Below are 21,222 nucleotides of genomic sequence, written 5' to 3' on the forward strand. Positions count from 1 at the left end.
GATTTCATTTCCGGCATTTCTGCCATTTACAGGTAAACGGGCGTTGTTTTCCAAAAACATCTAGAGGTTCATGATATATTGGCGTCGATATCGGTCGTTATTTAACATATCGGTGTCGGTCCAAGCTGAAGTTTATTTCTGTCTCGTTCCCATTTAAGCTGATCATTGTGTAAAAACAAGTTGTGGTTCAGTCATGGTTCTGATATATGAGTTGATGTGACTTGTGTTGGTTTAGACTTTGAACAAAACCTTACACATTAACTAACTAATTAAAAACTAGGAGTGTTTTTTTTTCCTGGTTTCTTCTTCCAGTCGTAGTTTCAGTGTTTTAACGTTTACTTTAACTTTATAGTTTAAGTTGTAAAATCTCCACTGACTCCAGAGTCTGTTATCAATAAATCTGATCAGTGAGAATGTCGTCTGGACAGGTTTTAATATTTGTGATTTAGCCTGTTTCACTGATTTCAGTTGAACTTGATGAAACTTATGAAACCTTACCAACTTTGTATTTTAATTTGTGATTTACGAATAAAAACTTTTCCAGTTAACCTGAATTCTCACGGAGGAGCTTGATTCAAGTTTTAAAGTCAGTCTAAAGCTAACTCTGTTATTTCATTGAATGTGTTTTGGATTTGAAGTTGTGGAAAACAGAGAAATCAATGGGTTTTTCACATTCAGTGTTCACATGGTTTTCAGCATATACAACATCATAGAAACTTGTTGATATCATAATGCCACAATATGTATGTCGGTTATCAGTATCAATCAGGAGATTCACATCAGTGCTTCTGTAGTCGGAACTCAATACTTACTGGGAGAAAGAAATACAAGAACATTGTCTTCTCACTGGAAACGTCACACCTGAATCGCTGAAACCCGGCCGGCATGACGCTGCAGAAGCTTTCTGATCACTGATTCATCCCGACACAGACTTTGGTTTCACTGTGATATTTTGATAAATCATTAATGGTCTGAAACTTGGAGGAATTCTCTGGAATCCCAGGAAAAAAAACAGGTTTTCTACCACTGAAGTGGGTTTGACCGTGGTTGATGTATTAAACCCTGAATCTCTCCTCACCGGTTTCATCAATGCCGAGCAGTTAAAGGGCCGCCGCGGCGATCCTACGCTGAAAAACAATCTTTACGATCAGCAATCTGCCTGTGAGGAATGTGTGTGATCAGCTCGGTGGAGGCGCCGCTCCCTCTGATCGCCCCCCCTCCGCCTCCTTTCAATGGCTGATAAAGTTACGTAACGGAGGGAGATGATGAAGACATGTTACTCATTTACACTCTCAGTCCCGTCCCACGGAGCAGAGTCGGCGGCAAACCCAGATTTTATTGATAAGACGGGATTTTTCAGGGCTTGTTGATCAGCAACACTCCCGTCATTGTTTCTCAAGTGTTCACTGCAAACCGGAAGAAAAAAATACAACGCAAAACGTGTAGAATCATCTTCAGCTTATCAATATTCAAGACATTTCCCAGTGTGAAACATTTAAATTAAATAATAGTCGAATATTAGAGTTCCTGTCTTAATATTTGTTGTTTGTCTTGAATTTAGGCCAGTAAGTTTAAGACAAATAACTAATAACGCTAGTTAGCGAGCTAATCTAAATTCAAGTGTATTAGCTAGCTAGCTATGATGGTGCATGGCCATGAACTGCTGCATATATTTTTACATAAATTATGTTATATTTTTTCGTTTATTGAGCTACATAGCTAGCTCTGGAGGTAGAAGCTCCGCAGAATGTCACGTGGAGCTCCTCAAGGCTCCATCCTGGGCCCACTTCACTTTAACATCTACATGCGCTGACTGCCCGTCTGTCAATGTCCAGAAAGATTATAATCATATTTGATAAATGAGCTGTAAAGCAGAAACTAAATCCTGAGCATGGCTTTGGAAAAAGAAAAAAGAAGGAAAAAAAAAAAAGATTTCTGAATATAATTGAATCCCTACAATATAAAACCCCCAATGTGAGTAAAAGCTGCTGATATCAAAGGATTATTACAAAGTGTTGAATAAGATAAATGTGAGGAACTCAATATTTTCAAGTGAAAACAAAACATTTCTTTTGTCTTGGTGTCCGTTTACACGACAACGGCACTCAAAGCCAAAGAAAACAAAACTTTTTGAAAAACATCAAGTGTAAGCGGAGGAAAACATAACATTTCTGAAACACCGCTACTCCCACTGTCAAAGTTCAGAGTGCATTGTTCTCTGCAGAGCGTGTGTGTAGTTTCATTACAGAATCAAACAACAGCGCCAACTAGTGGCCCAAAATTTTATTTGCAGCGTTTTTAGCATTTCTTTTGTTGTTTCCATATAAACAGACATCATTTTCACAACGTTGCTCTTTCAACATGAAACTTTTCGGAAAATAATATACTAGGGTGAAGTGTTTTCACTTGGACCGTTGTCGTGGAAACGTGGCGTCCGACTGAATACAGTCGACAGCTTCAGTGTCAGTCATTTCATAGTGTGGTGTGTGAAATCTGTGATTACTTTATGAACCGGAGAAATGTTCTATTCATCTCATTTTTCTGTTATCAGACGTAAATTGACGGCAGTGATTGACGCGGTAAACAACTGGATGGGAGAGATGATTGTGAAGTCTGACAGTGACAGAACCCCCCAGACGGACCCCCCACCCCCCCACCCCCAACCCCGGATCCGCCCCGTCTAGACCGCTTTATGGCCTCTGTGTTTCAGATCCGCTGGGCCTGACGGACCTCGTCGTCATCCTGATAAACATCATGTATCGATACCCGAAGACCCTGCCCGGCCACGCCTCGCACTCCGGTGGAGTCACACACACACACACACACACACACACACACACACACCCGAGCACTCCTCACTCCAGACCTGTTATCTCCTGAGTCACGTAGTTCCAGTTTATTGCCCCGTCACTCTCAGGTATCACCTCCAGTTACTCCACCGCCGATCAATACTTCCTGACGGCTCGGCGCCGTCGTCACACGGCCGCCGGTCGCAGTGAGTCACCGTCCCTCTGGAGCTGATGACCTATGACCTCCGGTCCGATGGAGGTCACAGTGGGAACGATGAGAGGAGTCCAGGGTTACAGTCGGTACGACTGTAACCCTGGACTCCTCTCATGGTTTCCACTGGTCCAGTTGCTCACTGGAGGGTCGACTTCAATCCAGTGGTTCATACAGAATCCATCCATCCATCCATCCATCCATCCATCCATCCATCCATCCATCTATCCGTCCCCATTAGTCAGTATTTACTATGAGCAACCTGTGCTGTCAATCAATAATAAAAAAAAAATACTAGATAATCGTAACTCTGACCACAATTAATCACAATTAATCGCACCATTTGTGAGTTTCAAATCAATACAAAATCACTAATTTAATGCACAAAATTCACTTTATCTGAATCTTTTAACCTAAGTAGAGTTGCTCAAGGGAAGGCCAGTCCCAGTTTCTCTCTCGGTGTTGAACAATCCAGAAGAGGGTCCAGCTACCTTTATGACCAGAAGAGCCATTTTTATGACTTTCCGCCACAGTCAAGTAGTTCTGGAGCCATGAAGAACATTTAACCTTTACATTGACGCGAATGCAGCTCAGGAAGTTTACAATAGTTTTGATGCACAAACAAAAATGATATCTTCTGATGTGTTTTAAGGTTTTAACAGCAGGTCATGGTAGAAAACATTTTTCTTATATTTTGACCTGTTTTTGGACACAGTTTTAAAAGTTACATTCCTCTTTTCAAGCATTTTCTGTGGACAGTTTACAAATTTTTGTCATTTTAGCCATTTTGCCTCTTTTTATGTAGTTTTGCCTACATTTTCTACTTTCAGAAATTCTGAACATTCCTGGTTTTTTAAGCCGTTCTTTAAAATTTTCCCCCATTCTTCGTGGTTTCAGATTTTTTTTCCAAATTTTACTTGTACCTTTTTTTTTTTAGATCCTTTTTGAACCAAGAGTGATGAATCTTTTGTAATGGTACTCAAATGTTTATTCACGTTTTGTGTCATGAAGGCTTCACGGGGCCGCTACTAAGAGACGAAAGGGCCACATGTGGCTCCAGAGCCGCAGGTTGAACACCCCTGGTCCAGAACATCGAACATCAATTAAAAAAAAAATTGTTCAAGTAAAAAATGTAATGTGTGTGTGTGTGTGTGTGTGTGTGTGTGTGTGTGTGTGTGTGTGTGTGTGTGTGTGTGTGTGTGTGTGTGTCCAGACTGCCTGTCTCCCAGCTCTCTGGTCATGGAGCTGCTGTGCTCGCTGTGTGAGCGGGACGAGTGTGCCGCCGAGTGTCTCCACCAGGACTCCGTCATCCAGACGCTGCTGGAGCCCCTGATGGGGCTGCTGCAGGGCCGGCAGGTGCGCACACACACACACACACGCTGTGTATCTGCAGACTCTGGAGTGCTTCTTTCCCTTCCTGGCCTCAGGTCCAGCTCCGGTCTCCTGCAGCCACCCTGACGCTCATCGCCGATGTTCTGGCTCGAATCGCAAACACAGACGGAGGATTATCGCTCTTCTTGTACCAGAAGAACCTGGAGTTGGCTCACAGTGAGAGGTGAGACGGATCCATCATCACCACCAGTGTCTCGTTTGTCAGAAAAAAATAGAAGTCAAACAGTTAAAAAGTCGGAACCACTCAGCAGCTGGGCCTCGGCTCTGATTCCTCGTTCTGGTCTGGACCCTCTGAACCTCTTCCCAGGACGTCGGCGGCCCACGTGGTGGTCCAGCTCTGCGTGAGGCTGCTGGATGAAGACCCGGCCCCCGCCTGCGGACCGGACCTCCGGCGCTCGGCGCCGTGCGGGGCGCTGGTCTTCGTCTGCCGGCAGATCTACAACACGTGCGAGGGCCTGAGGGCGGTGCTGCCGTACGGCCCTCCACAGAGCGCTGGCCGCCGCCTGGAAGCAGGTCGGTCTCTCAGACACTCCGCCAGGCTGATTCTGACGGGAGGAAACTCAGAGAGCGTCACCCACAGCCTCTCTGCCGTCTCTTTATTGGATTTATATGGTTTCTTTATTCTGTTTCTCATCTAATTCTTCACAGAAGGAAAAAGTTTCATAAACTGTTTTTCTTTCTTCCTTGTTTTCAGTTAGAATTCTATGATTAAGTCTCAGTAAAAAAAAAAAAGATGAACACATCCAGTTCTTTTTAATAGTTTAAAAGTGATATTACTTTCTTTTTTGTTTGTTCATATTTTTAAATTATTATTCTCATAATTTCTCATAATATCATAATATCTGTAAACGTATTTTCTTTTCTTTTTGAAAATCTTTTTCTCTTCTTTTTTAAAGTGATCATTCATATAATTACTGCTTTTCCTTAAAAAAATATTGAACATAATTAAAAATGTGGATATTGGCTTTGGGGCAAAAGTTCCCCTCCTCTGATTGGCTGTGGAGTCTGTCCATCACAGTTAAGCTCCGCCTTTTTCTCCATTGACTGAACTGCAGATGGTTTTTCACCAAATATGTCAGAGCAGCAGTGATCTCTGATTTGTAATTAAATAAATAATCTGTGACTCTGAGGGAAGAACTTCACATTGATCTTCTAGGAACACAAATCTGTTTTTCATCAAATTTACTGCAACAATAGAAAAATGTGTGTGTAAATGTTTTAATCTATAACTTTTAAAACTGGATTTGTACACTTGGATTAAGGATTTGTGAATGTGTAAATTTTGTGTGGTTTTTCGAGAGAGAAAAATAATCTAAATAATAAAAATAATAATCTAAAAGTTAGCGTTTACAGGAGCTCAAGCCTTTTTCACCAATCATACCTCCATCTTTTTGTCCATGTTCTGAATGAATCGATTAATATTTCTGTGCGTCTGTCTTTAGACTATTTCTCTGTCGGAACGAGTTCCGACCCCGGTGCCTGGAGCCAGCGCCGGAACGTCCACCCAGGAGACGCACAGCATGTGAGGACACATATTTTATTTTTACAGTAACGTGATTGACTGTAAAAAGTGGCAGATTTTCAAAGGAAAAGCTTCATACCGTCAGCGGCCACTAGACGTCTCTGTATGACAACAGAATGCTGCTACAGAAAAACCTCCATCACTACTGTCAACATGAAAAAAGGCCCCAAACACAACGAAAATGTTCAATTTAAAGTTAAAGTGTTAGAAAACAGAAAGAAAGCAGGAGAAAGCCTTCAGGGTGTGTGAGGAACTTGTGAGGGGCTACAGAAAAAAAATGGTGAAAGAGAAAAAACAAAAGATAGTGGTGGCTGAAAGCATGACGACCTGAGCACAGGAACAAGCTGGCCGGAAGTTCCGGAGCAGGGTGACCAGCGCTTCACTTACATCTGGACATTTTAAAAAATGATTATTTTCTTTTCCTGATGCATTCCTTTGATAGATGCGAGTTCTAATCTTGGAAATACGATCATTTACGTTAGATTTTACTGTATCTCTCAGAATATGAGTCACACCTTTTTGTGTAGTTTGGGTGGTCACATGACTCATATTATTGAAAAGTGACTCATATATTGAATTATACTGACCACACTTAGACCGGAGTGATGGCCTAGTGGTAGAGCATCCGCCTCACAACCGGGAGGTCGTGGGTTCTCAAACCGAAGACCTTAAAAATGCTGCCTTCTAGCCAGGTGCTCGGCATGTTTAGACTGGGGTAGGGGGTCGAACACAGAGTGACCAGAGGTCTAACCCCCCCACCGTAGCTTCCACTGCTCACAGAAGCTGTGTGGCCTGGGGTTACGAAACGGAGATAGGCGCCGCCCAACGCACTTGCAAGGGAGGCTTTGACTCTTGACTGTGGCGTCTAGGTGTCTCTATATGACAACAGAAAGCTGCTACAGTAAAACTTACGAAGCTAATCGTGGGTTCAGAGTTTAGTGAAACCTGACAGAAGGTTCCGGAGCAGCTGCTGCTGCAGCAGGATGATCAGGTGTGATTTCTAGTCCTGAAGCTGCGGCACGTGTCGACTGCAGCAGCCTTTCAAACTTGGCCTGTTTCCCTGGATTTTGAACGTAGCTTTATTATCAACCTTTGTGTCGCCTGCTCATCAGCGCTGTGTGTGAAAGGACTCACTTCAAAACAATAACAAGAGGAGCGTTACACAACTTGCCTCACGCCTCTAACAACCGGTTACACAACACTCCTGCAGGTAGAAGATACTGACTGAGGCACAGTTCAGTCGTCACTATCAAGATAGTGTGGAGATGATAAAGCTGAGGGTAGCGTGGATCGCTCCACCGCCTGATCTCGCTCTCCTGATTTGACTCCTGGAGTAAAGCAGTGCGAGGAGGGCGCCCCCTGGGGGCAACCATTTACGCTCATGTGATAGTAACAACAGTCACAGTGTTCATGAAGATCACACAGATATCTCACATTAGAAGAGTCGGACTTTACATCAGTTTGAATTAAACCTGTTAATGAGTCCTGATTTATGTTTTTCCTCTTGAAAGTATACAAAAAAACAATCATTTTACAGGAAATATATTAAAGATCTAGATCAGTATATATAAAAAATATATGTAAGAAGAAGAAATGTAAGGATCATTTGTGCCAGTATTTAGTTCTGTTTTACTTCTTTATACATTAGAAGTTCCATAAATTGTCGTGTGCCATGAAGTAATCTCATATAGTCCCACTGATGCGTCGACACATCGGGTCTGAAACGAGTATCGCGGGAGTCCTGACCCTGTGATCTGGCCTCAGGCTCGCCTGGGAGGAGACGCTGCTGGACAGCCTGCTGAACTTCGCCGCGACGCCGAAAGGCCTCCTGCTGCTGCAGCAGACCGGAGCCATCAACGAGTGCGTCTCCTACATGTTCTCTCGCTTCACCAGGAAGCTGCAGGTATTCATGCCTTTCATCCATCAGCTTTCACCCCTCCTTCCTGTTTTGTGCAGTCCCTTCAGGGTTAGCGGTGGTAATTCCACCGGTGTGCATCAGGTGGCAGTGTTGAGTCGGTAACAGTCGTCTGGTTGGGTTGGTGCTGATTGGAGGGTGTGTGCTCGGCTCTCACTGACTTCAGTGTTCAAAAAAAGAAAAAGTCCACATTGTCCTGGTCTGTGCTGGGTTTCATTACAAAAATGAACAACAGCACCGACTAGTGGACCAACATGAAAACTACATCGTTTTCAGTGTCGTCGTCATTTTCATATCTTTGCTGTAAAAACACGAAACTTTTCAGTAATGAAATACTCAAACACGATGAGTTTTCACTCTAAACGCTGAGCCAAGGAGGGAGGAAAGAGAAAACAGGAAGATCAGAAATAGAAAAAATGGGACGAAAGAAGAAATTAGACTTAAAGGGAGAAATTAAAAAACGGAAAATGTGGAAAACAGGAACAACAGGAAAATTAGATCATTATCACAGTTTCTGCCATTTCCGTGGAAACCGACACCGGTTTCAAAACGATTCCGTCTATATTCAAAACCTTTCTGAAACAAAAGCACGTTTTCACGTGTTCCGAGTGTTCCTGACATGGCGTGACTGTTCCTTCTGGCTTTACCACATTTTAACTCCACCAATCAACACGTTTTAACACGTTTTAACAGCCAGCGATCCGGAGGAACTCTTATAAAAAGCAGTAAAAGTTAAACTGTAAGCTCCTCTTCCTCCTCTTGTTTCATCCGTCGATATGGTTACATATTGATGAATTGCCGTCGTTTCGCTGCTTTTATTTGAGTCACGGTGGCATTTCTTTCCTTTACAATCCTCGCCGCCGTATCAAGATGCCAGAGTCATTGTGCGCCGCTCCGGTGGCTCGGCGCCACGGCGATGGAGCTACTGTAATCCAATAAGCCAGAGAGAGATCTGAGATACGCAGCTTTGTGACTGTTGATGTTTAATCCCTGACGGGGAAACAAAAAGCTAATCACTGCACGGCACAAAAACCTCACCCGTCTCCTCTACTTCAGGAACTTCCAACAAGTGTCTCACATTCAGCGATCATAGAACCAGAGCCTCCCTTCAAACAGGAAGACCTGCAGGCTTTCTGCCTGGATGGGTTCAGGTCTGAAAACAGTAAGAAGGAAAACTGTCGGACAGGTCGGTGTCAGACAGTGAGCGAAGCCGCTCATTACTGACTTGATCAGGGTGAAAAACAAACGTTAGGAACTTCCATCTTCAGTCAGAGATCCTGCAGGAAGACGGAGGTGAACGAGAGACTCCAGGAACAAATGTTTAATCCACTTCCTCATTTCAATTTTAATCGGATTATTTACAGTCAACCTTGGGAACTCACATCTGAAATGAACCAGGAAGTAGTGACGGTCTAGCCCCGCCCACCAAAGTTCTTCCTTCATTAATCTTGGTTTGAAAGAAGAAAACAGAAGAGAGATTGTTTAAAGAGAATGTTGCTTCGGTAATGGGTGATACATGGGAGTGTTTTTCATAATTTTCACAGATGAAAATCGTGCTACATGCTAATGAGTTCCAGGGCTAATGCTCCAGCGATGCTACTTGCTACACATGATTAAAGAGGCTTCGCTCTGTGGATATTGGACTCAGTGGTTGACTGGAGCCTTCCAGACTGTTGGAGGTGACGTAGCGTCGACGCTGGACGCAGCAATGCATTGCTTTCACGTATCGTGTGCACATGGAGTGGGATTTATTAATAACTCGTATCGGTACCATGACAATCCACAGGAAGAACATGCAAACAGAGCCCAGAGTGTGGACTGGAGCCTGTGTTTGACGATTCGTCCTCCTGAAGGCTGCTCAGTATTCATCCGCGGCCTCCACGCCGCCGCCGAGGCCGCGGGCGCCGGATAATCCCCGCGTTTACGCTCTCCTGTAATTGCATCTTTGTTTGGCGTTTCGCTTTCATTACGGAGTGTGATTATGTTCCTCCTGTTTTCAGCGGCGACATTGTTTTGTAATTAACGGCGATGCGGCAGCACTCCGGAATCAATCTGCAGTTTGATTTCTACACGGAACGACACATCGGATGCTTTTTTTTTTTTTTTTAAACAGGAGGCTGAATTTAAGACGTTTCTTCGTGTTTTCAAGATGAAATCCAGGTTCAGTTCCAAACGGTGAACACACAGTGTATCAATGAATCACTGGGTGAATGAAAGAGTATAGAGAGAATCTTTAAGGCAGGTTTTAACACTGCAAAAATACACAGATGTCAATGAAAACGATGAGACTGTTTAGTTTGTGGTAAAAATCTCACTGTTTAAAAGAAGAATAAAACAAGTAAAGAACTTGTTGTTGTTCAGTGTGGGATAAAACAGAATCAAATGCTCATTGAACTTTAATACTGAGTGTTAATCAGATGAAGTGGAACAGATTAAAAAGCCTCAACAGAATTTAATGTAGGAAAACAAAACAAATCAAATATAAGATGAAATAGATGAATACACTGTTCACTGGAATGAGATGCTGTGTGTGTTCAGGATTGTACATATTTGTGTGTGTATGCAGTTGTGTGTCTGTGTGCATTCATGGTTGTGTGTTTCAAAGTGCATGTTTGTGCTTGTGATCATGTGTACACGTGTGTGTGTGTGTGTGTGTGTGTGTGTGTGTGTGTGTTTGGACATGTTTTTGTTTGTTTCTTTGTGTGTACGTGCACGTGCCTGTGTGCGTACGTGTGTGTTCCTGCATTTGTTTGTGCACGTGTGTGCGTTCAGGTGATCTGAAGTGGCTCCAGTCGCCTGATCAGCTGTTTCGTGTTTTTCACATTTAGAAAGACCAGGTGAAACTGACTTCAGATGACCTTTGACCTCTCCTCTTTCCTCTTTCTTCAGGAGTCCCTTCATCAGATAGATTAAGTCGTCCCGGAGGAGTTTCATGGTTCTCTGTCTTCTTCAGGTGAGCCGCTGCGAGAAGTTTGGATACGGAGTGATGGTGACTCAGATCGCGGCGACGGCACCGGGGGTCCGGGCTCTGCGCGCCTCAGGTACTGAAACACCACATCCAGGTACTGAAACACACACTCCAGGTACTGAAACACACACTCCAGGTACTGAAACACACACTCCAGGTACTGAAACACACACTCCAGGTACTGAAACACACACTCCAGGGACGTAAACACACACTCCAGGGACTGGAACACACACCTCAGGTTCTCAGCTGCAGTGTGAGACCGGTCTGGACGTGCGCTGCAGGGTTGGTCCGTGCGCTGGTGGTGGAGCTGTGGTCGGCGCTGGAGTGCGGTGGAGACGACGTCAGAGTGGTCCGTCCCAAACCCACCCCCATGGAACCCATCGACCGGACCTGCCTCAAGGTGGGAACCACGGGGACCAGCAGGGGACCAGCAGGGGACCAGCAGGGGACCAGCAGGGGGACCAGCAGGGGGACCAGCAGGGGACCAGCAGGGGGACCAGCAGGGGGACCAGCAGGGGGACCAGCAGGGGACCAGCAGGGGAGGGGACCAGCAGGGGACCAGCAGGGGGACCAGCAGGGGGACCAGCAGGGGGACCAGCAGGGGACCAGCAGGGGGACCAGCAGGGGACCAGCAGGGGGACCAGTGTCAGTCAGGAATGGGGACTCTCCACTCTGTAATCTAAGACCTGCAGAATCTGATGGAGCTTGAAATCCAGATTATAGAGCATCTTCCTCCTCTAACATCCAGATTATGGAGCATATTTTTCTTGCTAACGCCTTTAAAGAGAGAGGACCAGCATGAGTAGATGTTAGCATTTTAATCTGACCCCTGGAGGCCTGCCTGTGCTTTTGAATCTTATTTCAGACTGCAGCAGAGGGAACATTTCCTCCTCTGATAGTCGAGTCGTTTCTCAGTGGAAACAGTCAGAGGAGTGTGAACTGCGTCCCTCCAGCGGCGGACAGATTCTACACACACACACTGCCGTCTGTAATCTGTAATCTGCTGCCATCTGTTGTGTGACTGCAGGTTTAACTCCACACAAGCTCTGTTAAAGGCTATTGTTCTACATTTAGTTTTTCCAATTAGTCTTTACACTATTTGTTGTATTTTTTTCTTCCCAGCAATGTATATTAGTTTTTATCGTTTTTATACTTTTTGTTATATTATATTTCCCATTATATTTAATGTCATAATATTGTTTATTCCCTGTAATTTATATTTTAATATATTTTTTCATTCCATGTATATTACAAAAAAAATTTTTTTTTCTTTCTTAAATTATATTTTAAAATTTGTTGTTTACATTTTTTGTGCATTTGTTTCATTTAATGTTCTTAAATTCTAGTATTTTTTGGGTTAAATTCTTTATATTTGTATATCTTTTTTGTAGTAAATCCTTTTTTTTTTTTTTAAATGTAAGCTACCAGTGTAATAGTTTTTTGGTTTCGTTTGGAGACGGTCCCCTGGGAGCCTGTCTTTGTCCTGACTTGTCCCTCCCGTCCTCCTCAGTCCTTCCTGTCCCTGGTCAACGTCCTGTCGTCCTCCCGGTCCCTGTGGGAGCTGCTGGGCCGCCAGCCTCTGGCCAATAAGAGCGAGTATCCTCTGAGAGAAGTCCCCACCTCCGTCCCGGTGAGTGTCCAGGCTGCACTTCCCCCTGCCGCCACCAGAGGGCGCGTTTGCACCACTTTAAAAGCTCCAATCTCCCTCCATCCACCACCCACACTCTGTTTCACCCTGCGATTCCTCCACTCTTGATCATTTCTCACCTCACAAACGCTCCACATCCACACTGTTTCTGTTTTGCATCTTAACCGCGCTGTTTGTCTTTTTCCTTTTAACCCGGCAGGATCTGATTGACAGGCTGATGGCGGTGAATTCAGATGTGAAGATTCATTCCCTCTTCCACTACGAGCAGTCTCACACGTTCGGCCTGAGGTGGGATGAATATATGTTTCTGAGTGGCGTCCCTCTGTACACTTTGATGAGAGGATTTTTATCGGCTGGGAGCGGAATGAGACGGGCTGTGTGGGCGTTTGACAGCGTGATGCATTTTTCTATATGTTTACTTTAGACGTCCCAACAGCAGACGGGACGTAGAGAAATCCCTGTCAGCTCCAAGCTGCTTCCTTTGGAGCTTAAAGCGATACTTCAACATTTTGGCAAATTGGCCCATCTAGGGCAATTCGGTAGTCATTTAGAACAGCATACTTACTTTTTTTGTGAGGGCGAGCTGTTGTTATTCAGCGGTGAGTCTGAGGAGAGCTTCACGGCGGACATAATGGAAGTGGATGGTACAGTAGCTTCCCTCGTCAAACTCATCAATCCAACACAATCCAACAACCCCAAAACACACTTTGGTGGACACGTTATAATCCCCACATTCACTACGCTGTGAATATTAATGCAAAATTACGAGATTGAGCGTTTTTTTGCGAAGATTGCTAAGACGGAACTACTTACTAAACATGGCGTCTGGGCGTAGTGATCTCAAAAGAAAAGTAGTTCCCAATATTTGCTTCAATGTCGTAACGCTACAATATTATTTGTTGGTGTTTCACAGCGTAGTGAATGTGCGGATTATAACGTGTCCACCAAAGTGTGTTTTGGGTTGTTGGATTGTGTATTTGATGAGTTTGACGAGGGGAAGCAACTGTACCGTCCACTTCCATTATGTCCGCCGTGAAGCTCTCCTCAGACGCACCGCTGAATAAACAACAGCTCGCCCTCACAAAAAAAGTAAGTATGCTGTTCTAAATGACTACCGAATTGCCCTAGATGGGCCAATTTGCCAAAATGTTGAAGTATCGCTTTAAAGTCGGGGTGTTAGGTTATAGAAAACGTTCAGGAGAATCCATATATAGACATTTACAGTACTTTCTGGATTAGTAATTCCACTTTTTTTTTTGTCAGTCATGCAAATTATCTGAACATATCATCTGTGACCACTAGGTGTCACTGTATGACAACAGAACGCTGCTAAAGTACTTCAAAAAAACAATCCATAGCTACTGTATTTGATGAACTGAGCAAGAAAAAATGTCTTCCAAAAGAAGAATCTACACAGCAGAATACAAAGTTAAAGTATAGAGAAGTTCGTCGGCAAACAGAGAAACTGTTACGGTACTGGAACAGCTTGCTGCTGGACCAGGATCCTCCACGCCGCAGTTACAGCTGGATATGGACAAATAAATGCAAATTTTATTAGATATTTTCTTTTCATGCCACATTTTTTCCAGATGTGACGTCTCGTCTCAGAAATATGCTTTTTATATTCAATACTTAATATGGATGTTTCTGCAGTATTTTACCGTATTTCCCAGATTATAAGTCCATGTCTTTTTCAGTAGTTTGGCTGGTCATGTGAGGTATGCTATTAAGAAGTTACCTAAACATCTAACTACAACAGTACCTACCATCTGTGACCACTAGATGTCACTATATGACCTCAGAATGCGCTAAAGAAAACTTTCAAGGTTCACCGTTGGATAAAACACATATTCACAGAAGGTTTGGAGCAGCAGCTGCTGGACTAAGTGGTGTTTTAATTCTTCCTGATGCATTTTTAACAGATTTATACTCTGATGTGTACTTTAATCTATGTCAAAGAGGTGTAGTTTATCTCAGCTAACTGTTCATGATGAGTTCATTATCATTCATTAACACAGAGAGGCATCATGGATTTGGAACCTTTCTTTAAATCTTAGGCTGAGAGGACAACATTTTTTAAAATTTCCATCATAAGAGGAGTTTCATGTCTTTTTTTTATGTGGTGCCCATAACACATTTTGAATGATTGTTTCACTTTTCTGCTGCAGTGAAAAGTTATCACTGTAATACCGTGGCTCACAGGGTTTAATAACGCCTGAGAAGGGTTTTTATTTCGACTGTGCGGTACACTCCGCCAGTCGAGGTTTATTGTTCCGGTCGCGGCTGAAATGTTGTGTCAGGGAGATATGAAGCAGTCTGCCTCCGTCCTCACAGGCAGGCGTGGAGCTGTGCGTCCTGACAGGCTGAGCGCCGATAGCCGGGCTGGTTCGGAGTCCTGCTGACTCACTTGTCTGCCGCCTGTCAGTCAGCCGCTCCCATTAGCATCCAGAGGCCGAGCGAAAAGAACAAGACGCTCTCTTCATTTACAGCCCCGGCTGATGGATGAGCCGACACGCCGCCGGCCCGAGCCGCGCCTGAGCCGCTGCGGGCGCTAATGTAGCATGTCGCTATCTGTCGCTTTCATCTGATGCTTCGCTGGAGTCGACGATGAGTGAAGCTGTTCGGTGTCTGTGAATGTTTTCTTAATGTCTGAACAGATCTATCGATCAGAGCAGCTGTCTACCCATTCATTATTCTGTCCATCCATCCATCCATCCATCCATCCTTCAAAACCTACCATTCTCAACCATCCATCCATCCATCCATCCATCCATCCATCCATCAAAACCTGCTATTCTCCGCCATCCATCCATCCATCCATCCATCCATCCATCCATCCATCCTTCAAAACCTACCATTCTCAACCATTCATCCAACTATCCATTATTAGTCAGTCCATCCATCCATCCAGCCATCCATTATTAGTCTGTCTACCCATCCCTCCATCACAATGTACCATTCTCCATCCATCCATCCATCCATCCATCCATCCATCCATCCATCCATCCATCATCCACTCATCCATCAAAACCTACCATTACCCTCCATCCATCCATCCATCATCCATCCATCTATCCACTCATCCATCAAAACCTACTATTACCCTCCATCCATCCATCCATCATCCATCCATCCATCATCCATCCATCCATCACAATGTACCATTCTCCATCCATCCATCCATCCATCCATCCTTCAAAACCTACCATTCTCAACCATTCATCCAACTATCCATTATTAGTCAGTCCATCCATCCATCCATCCATCATCCATCCATCCATCCATCCATCTATCCATCCATCCATCCATCCATTATTAGTCTGTCTACCCATCCCTCCGTCACAATGTACCATTCTCCATCCTTCCTTCCATCCATCCATCATCCATCCATCCATCCATCCATCATCCACTCATCCATCAAAACCTACCATTACCCTCCATCCATCCATCCATCATCCATCCATCCATCCATCCATCCACTCATCCATCAAAACCTATTACCCTCCATCCATCCATCCATCCATCATCCATCCATCCATCCATTCATCTGTCCATCCATCCATCCTTACCATACCAGCAAATTTGAATGCTAACTCCAGTCGACATACATCCAGCACAACACATGGACTTCAGCTGGATTACCTAACAGAGAAATATTCATAGTTTATACTTCAAATAATATGAGTATATAGTGTGATTTTAACGATATTAAGCAAATCAGCAAGATATGTGAAACTCTGAAGAGAACCCTACAATAAAAAAGAAAAATAAACTGTAAAAAAAAAAAGCATATCACTAAACTCTACATATGTAAGAATACCAAGCAATAGGTCAAATGCATAAACTTGATGGAATTGGTCATATAAAACGGAATACAGCAGCAGCATCATTAAGTTTATAAAAGTCCTAAATCTGATTGCACAGTTGTTTCATCTTGATCGATGTCCTGCAGAGTTAAGCAGCGAGGGGGCGGACAGCCTCGGGATGTGGGCTTGTTCTGAAAGACCAAGAAATGTTTATTCGCTGGATGACTCACGAGTTTTACTGCCTTTACTCGCTTCTTTTGTAGCTTAACAGATTTTTATTAAATCAGCACAGTGACAGTCTACAGTACACATAGTGTAGCGCTGTCTGCATACGTACGTACTGCGGACTGTGCGACTGCCGGAGGTGGGTCACCGCAGCTCATAGCCTTCACATATCATCTGCGAATGGTGTATGAAATGAAGCTTGATTGCCTTTTATAAGTCCTGGTGTCAGTACTTGGAATCGTTACTAGCTAAATGTTGGTACTTGTCTTTAAAGAAAGGTATTCCTGCAGCTCTAGTTGGTTTTTAAACCCTGGTTCTGTTTCACAGGTTTTTTCACTATCTCAACACTTGAGTTTCAAGTCAGTGCTGAAAGAGTTCTGCCGGATTCTTCTATATTTGAAGGCTTCCTTGGGGGTGGTTGGAGGGGGGTGAGGGGACCCAGAAGACTTGCCAGGCAACACGTCTCCGCTCACAATGCGGGCAGTGCCCGTTTATCATTTGATGTTCTGATTATACTCTGCCTGAAGGGATGTGACAGGGTTCTTTACGGCTTGTGCTTATTGATCCCATCGCATCAGTAAAACAACGTCTCCACAAAAGGACGGCGCTCTGATTACTGAACAATGTGCCAACAGGAATGTGAGCGTAAAGAAGATCCTACACAGGGGAGGCAGAGGAGTGAAGTGGGGGGAGGCTGTCAGGAGAAGCTTCTGTTTGAGTGCAGAATATAATCCTCTGACTTCTCTACCTGCCATCAAAAACACATCAGTTTGCATTTGATTCGTTTTACGCCTGTGAAACACCTTCCTTTTTAATGCATTCTCTAAAACAGATGCCAGTATTAGGCAGATCAAAGAAGTAAAGATATTGATTCCAAACATGCAGATCAGAAGCTTTGAATATCATTAGAATCTTGGCTGTACGCAGTAGTTACTTGTGATTCAGGTTGTTGAATATTTGGAGTATTTCTTTCTCAACCATAAATTTAAATTCTTTAATAAATTACTGATCTAAGAAAGATGTTTTATAATAAGACTTATCTGTCTATTGACTGACCAAGCCACTCACTGACTGACCAACCAAACCACTGCTGACTGACCGATCCACTGTTGCATCCGTCCACTATTTGACTAGTCCACCTTTTGACTGATTGAACAATTGACTCAGCTATATGACCGACCTACCCATAGACCGGCCCACCCATCAACTGACTGGATCACTGACTTACCCACCCATTGACTAATCGACCAATAAAATCAAGCAAACGACCCACATGTCTACCCACTCACTGACTCATTGACCTACTCATCAACTGACTGACTGACATGCCTATTCACCCACTGATTGACTGATGGATTTATCAACCAAACTGTCAACCAACTCACCCAAATGTCCACGACCCTTCCACCCACCAACTGACACACCTACTGACCAACCTATACTGACCTAATGACTGACCAGTCTACCCGTTGGCAAGTTGACCAACCCACATGTTCCGACCTCATGACTGACCAACCTACCCATCAGTCGACCAACCCACTCATTGACTGAACAACCTACCCATTGACTGACCAATCCAGCCACTGACTGACCAACCTGCCTATCGACCGACCAACCCACACATTAACTGAGCAACCACCCACTAACTGACCGATCAACCCGCTTGTCAACCAGCTGTCCCACATGTCATTGGATCCAGTGTTGCCCACCCAACCACGACTCTTCTGTCGACCAGCTCAATATCCATATAATAGGTTTACATCCTGTCATTTAACACATTCATGGAAGGAATCTGTGTGAATGTAGAATGCTTTCACCGTTCAAATTGAACATTGCATTGGCGATTTATGAAAATGAAATGACATGATCTAATTGGTTTTAAATGTTAACTATATTCTGATGTATTTTAAAAATGACTATTAAAGAACACTTTGAGGTTCTTAAATAATCCAGCTAGAGGTGATTTTACACTACAAAAGTCATGTGGATGTGTGTTTAGACTCGTTGGATTGATCACCGTCTGGCAACATTTTGTGTGAAATCTGAATGCACACATTTGTATCATCGTCAATCTGAGTCCTGCTCAAGTAGCAGTACTTGCTCTTGCAGCAGTACCTGCACAGCCGTCTCAGGGTAGCGCGCAGCGAGCGGGAAAACTCCTCGTCACAGCCAGGATCAAACCTCTGCTGCTGCTCGAGGATGCTGCGAAGAAGAAATGTGGACGATGCATCATTACCGAGTGGAAAACATGGCGGGCTTCAGAAGCGACACATCACACAGAGTGGAGCTGGGAGCGTTCAAAGCTTTTAATCATACATACATCTGTTGGAATACGAGGTCGCTGATGTACATATTGCTCTACTGATGCCAGATTTTCTCATGCGAGTCAGTTTTTTTTTTCCTTCTTCTTGTGTCTCTGCTATAAAACAGTTTCAGTACCAATCAGCTGCTATTTTATTGCTGATATTAACCGGTGACAGTTAGGTGCGTAGTTTCCTCGAGCGTGTTTTATTTGCCACCTTTGTGGAAGGAGGGAACTGCTTTCTTTCTATTAGCATTAGCTTTAGCTTTTGTCAGCTAAAGCTTGGTCCTCATTACCTGTGATTAGCTTTAGCAGGTGCAGCTTCCCTTTCATTGCTTTGCTGTTTGCAGTTTGTGATTTCCTTCAGATTATAGAGCAGCAGGTTGTGTGGAGGAGGTTCACAGCAGACGGCCTTCACATTTCGTTTGATTCTGGAGTATGAATGAGGCTTTATAGCTTTAATAAGAACTGGTGTTCGTATTTCGTATCAGTAAGCAGCTAAAGGTTGGCCTGGTACGGTTAGCAATGGTAACAACACATTGTAAGACAGCTAAAAAGCGATACAAACTTGTGACTAATTAAATCAGGTCAAACAGCAGAGGGCGCTAACTAGTTTCTGGACGCTTCCCTTCTTTGATCAGTGTCCCACGTTGGGACGTGTTCGACGTCCGACGTTAGAGAGAGTGGTGAAATGAAAATGGTGAGAAAATAACGCACAGATATTGCAATTTGCCTATGATTGTTTATTGAATAGATTCTTCAGAGTATTTTATCGTTACGTATCGAGTATCAATGCGTCTCTCTGCCAACCACTCGTCCATGTTACTAAAGCCTGTTATCAGAGCAAACCTTCCCAGAAGAATGTGTGGATTTTTACACTCATGTTCCTCTGAATGCCTGCAAGGGCAGAAAATAAAACCCCAGAATGAAGGCGAACTCCGTAATGATCACAGAAATGTTCTTTTTTTTTTTTTTTTTAAATCCTCATTGCCAAGGATACATTATTAAAAATCAGACCTCTGATCTCACGGCGGTCCACCTGCAGGTCAAACAATCACACACGGCGTTGTTTTAATAATGCAGGTTTGGTGGGTGGACTCGTCTCACGGCTTCTGTTCTATATAACACAAGAGCAACGGATTGCATTAAGACGATATGAAGGCCTTTAAATGTGACTCTGATACTGTTATCAGGCAGGCGGCGAGATCGCTCCCTGGATATCATTTTCTTTCTTTTTTTTTTTTATTTTTCACTGAGGTCTGCAGTCGGCCAAACGAAAAGAGCAGATAATTATCCAGCCTGGTGAACAATGGATGTGTAAATGAGAGGAAGTGTGTTTACCTGCTGAACAGATGCATTGTGGGGCGTGAGGTCGGCGGAGTTTTGCTGGGTTTCTGGTGTTGAAGAAAGTTTTCGGGGAGTGGAAGTGGGACGCCTGGCCTCCTCCTGTGGCCGTGCGCTCGCAGTAACGTGCTCAGGTGTCGATTTATCACGTACACCATGGAGTGAATCACAGGCGGCAGCTCCAGGATGTTTTTCATATCCAAACGTGTTTGTTTTATTTTGTTCTCCAGGGTAATGGAGCGTGGAGTCACGTCTTTTCTCTCTCAGTGCAGAAGTGTGAGCCGTTCCAGGTGGAAGTGGTTTAATGGTCCTTCTCCACATTTGCTCCCCGTCACTCAGTCTGAGGCTCCGCCGTCACGTTCAGGCGTGGCTTCATTTTCACTTTAACCCCCTGAAACTCCCAGATCTGAGTGCTCTGGTGCAGGGAACCCCAACCTCCGGCCCGCAAAGAGTTTTATTTTGGAAGTGTACATTTAAATTTCAGTTTGTCACCATTGAGTTTTATTTTGGAAAAACGCTTAACTTCCGTCAGCCTGTCTGAACTCAGTTTCCTTTTTTTTTTTTTTTTTGCATCGTTAAGATGTTTTTATACATTGTGCAGCTGATTCAGGGACAAGTAATGCTGTTTAAGACTCCATCTGTCCATCCGTCCATCCATCCATCCATCCATCCATCCATCCATCAATGCATCTCTTCATCCTTAATCCATTGATTCATCCAGCCATCCATCCATCTATCCATCCATTCGTCCATCCATCCATCCATCCATTCATCCAGCCATGCATTCCTCCCTCCGTCCATCCATTCATCCATAAGTTCATCCATTCGTCCATCCATCCATCTACCTGTCCATCTTTCCATCCATCTGTCCTTCTGTTTCTCCCTTTCATTCCAGGCTCTTTAGCTTCTGCCCTCTGTAACTCACTCATAACTGTAAAGTGAATTTGCAGAAACATGTGAAGAGTGAAGGAAAAACTAAAGTTATGGTTAAAATCTGCTGCCATTTCAAATTAAACTTACTTAGACTTAGTTCCTCCAACTCCGTCCGGAGTATTGTGCAGCTAATCTCCTCCAGCCATCTCTGTCCGAGGCTTTGG

At 43.9% G+C, this 21,222-nt stretch overlaps 1 protein-coding gene across 1 annotated transcript in view; it reads left to right on the forward strand.

Annotated features, from left to right (window-relative positions):
* The window catches only part of tbc1d32 (TBC1 domain family, member 32), a 77,271-nt gene that overhangs the window by 12,503 nt on the left and 43,546 nt on the right, over positions 1–21,222 (forward strand). The window contains 11 exon segments of the mRNA XM_030110574.1: positions 2,711–2,800; positions 4,214–4,356; positions 4,428–4,555; positions 4,700–4,868; positions 4,870–4,905; positions 5,835–5,914; positions 7,679–7,817; positions 10,783–10,870; positions 11,082–11,200; positions 12,311–12,430; positions 12,648–12,736. Of these exon segments, the coding sequence (XP_029966434.1) occupies positions 2,711–2,800; positions 4,214–4,356; positions 4,428–4,555; positions 4,700–4,868; positions 4,870–4,905; positions 5,835–5,914; positions 7,679–7,817; positions 10,783–10,870; positions 11,082–11,200; positions 12,311–12,430; positions 12,648–12,736 (1,201 nt within the window).

The sequence above is a fragment of the Salarias fasciatus genome, chromosome 15, assembly GCF_902148845.1.
Source record: "Salarias fasciatus chromosome 15, fSalaFa1.1, whole genome shotgun sequence".
In the NCBI taxonomy this organism is placed as follows: domain Eukaryota; kingdom Metazoa; phylum Chordata; class Actinopteri; order Blenniiformes; family Blenniidae; genus Salarias; species Salarias fasciatus.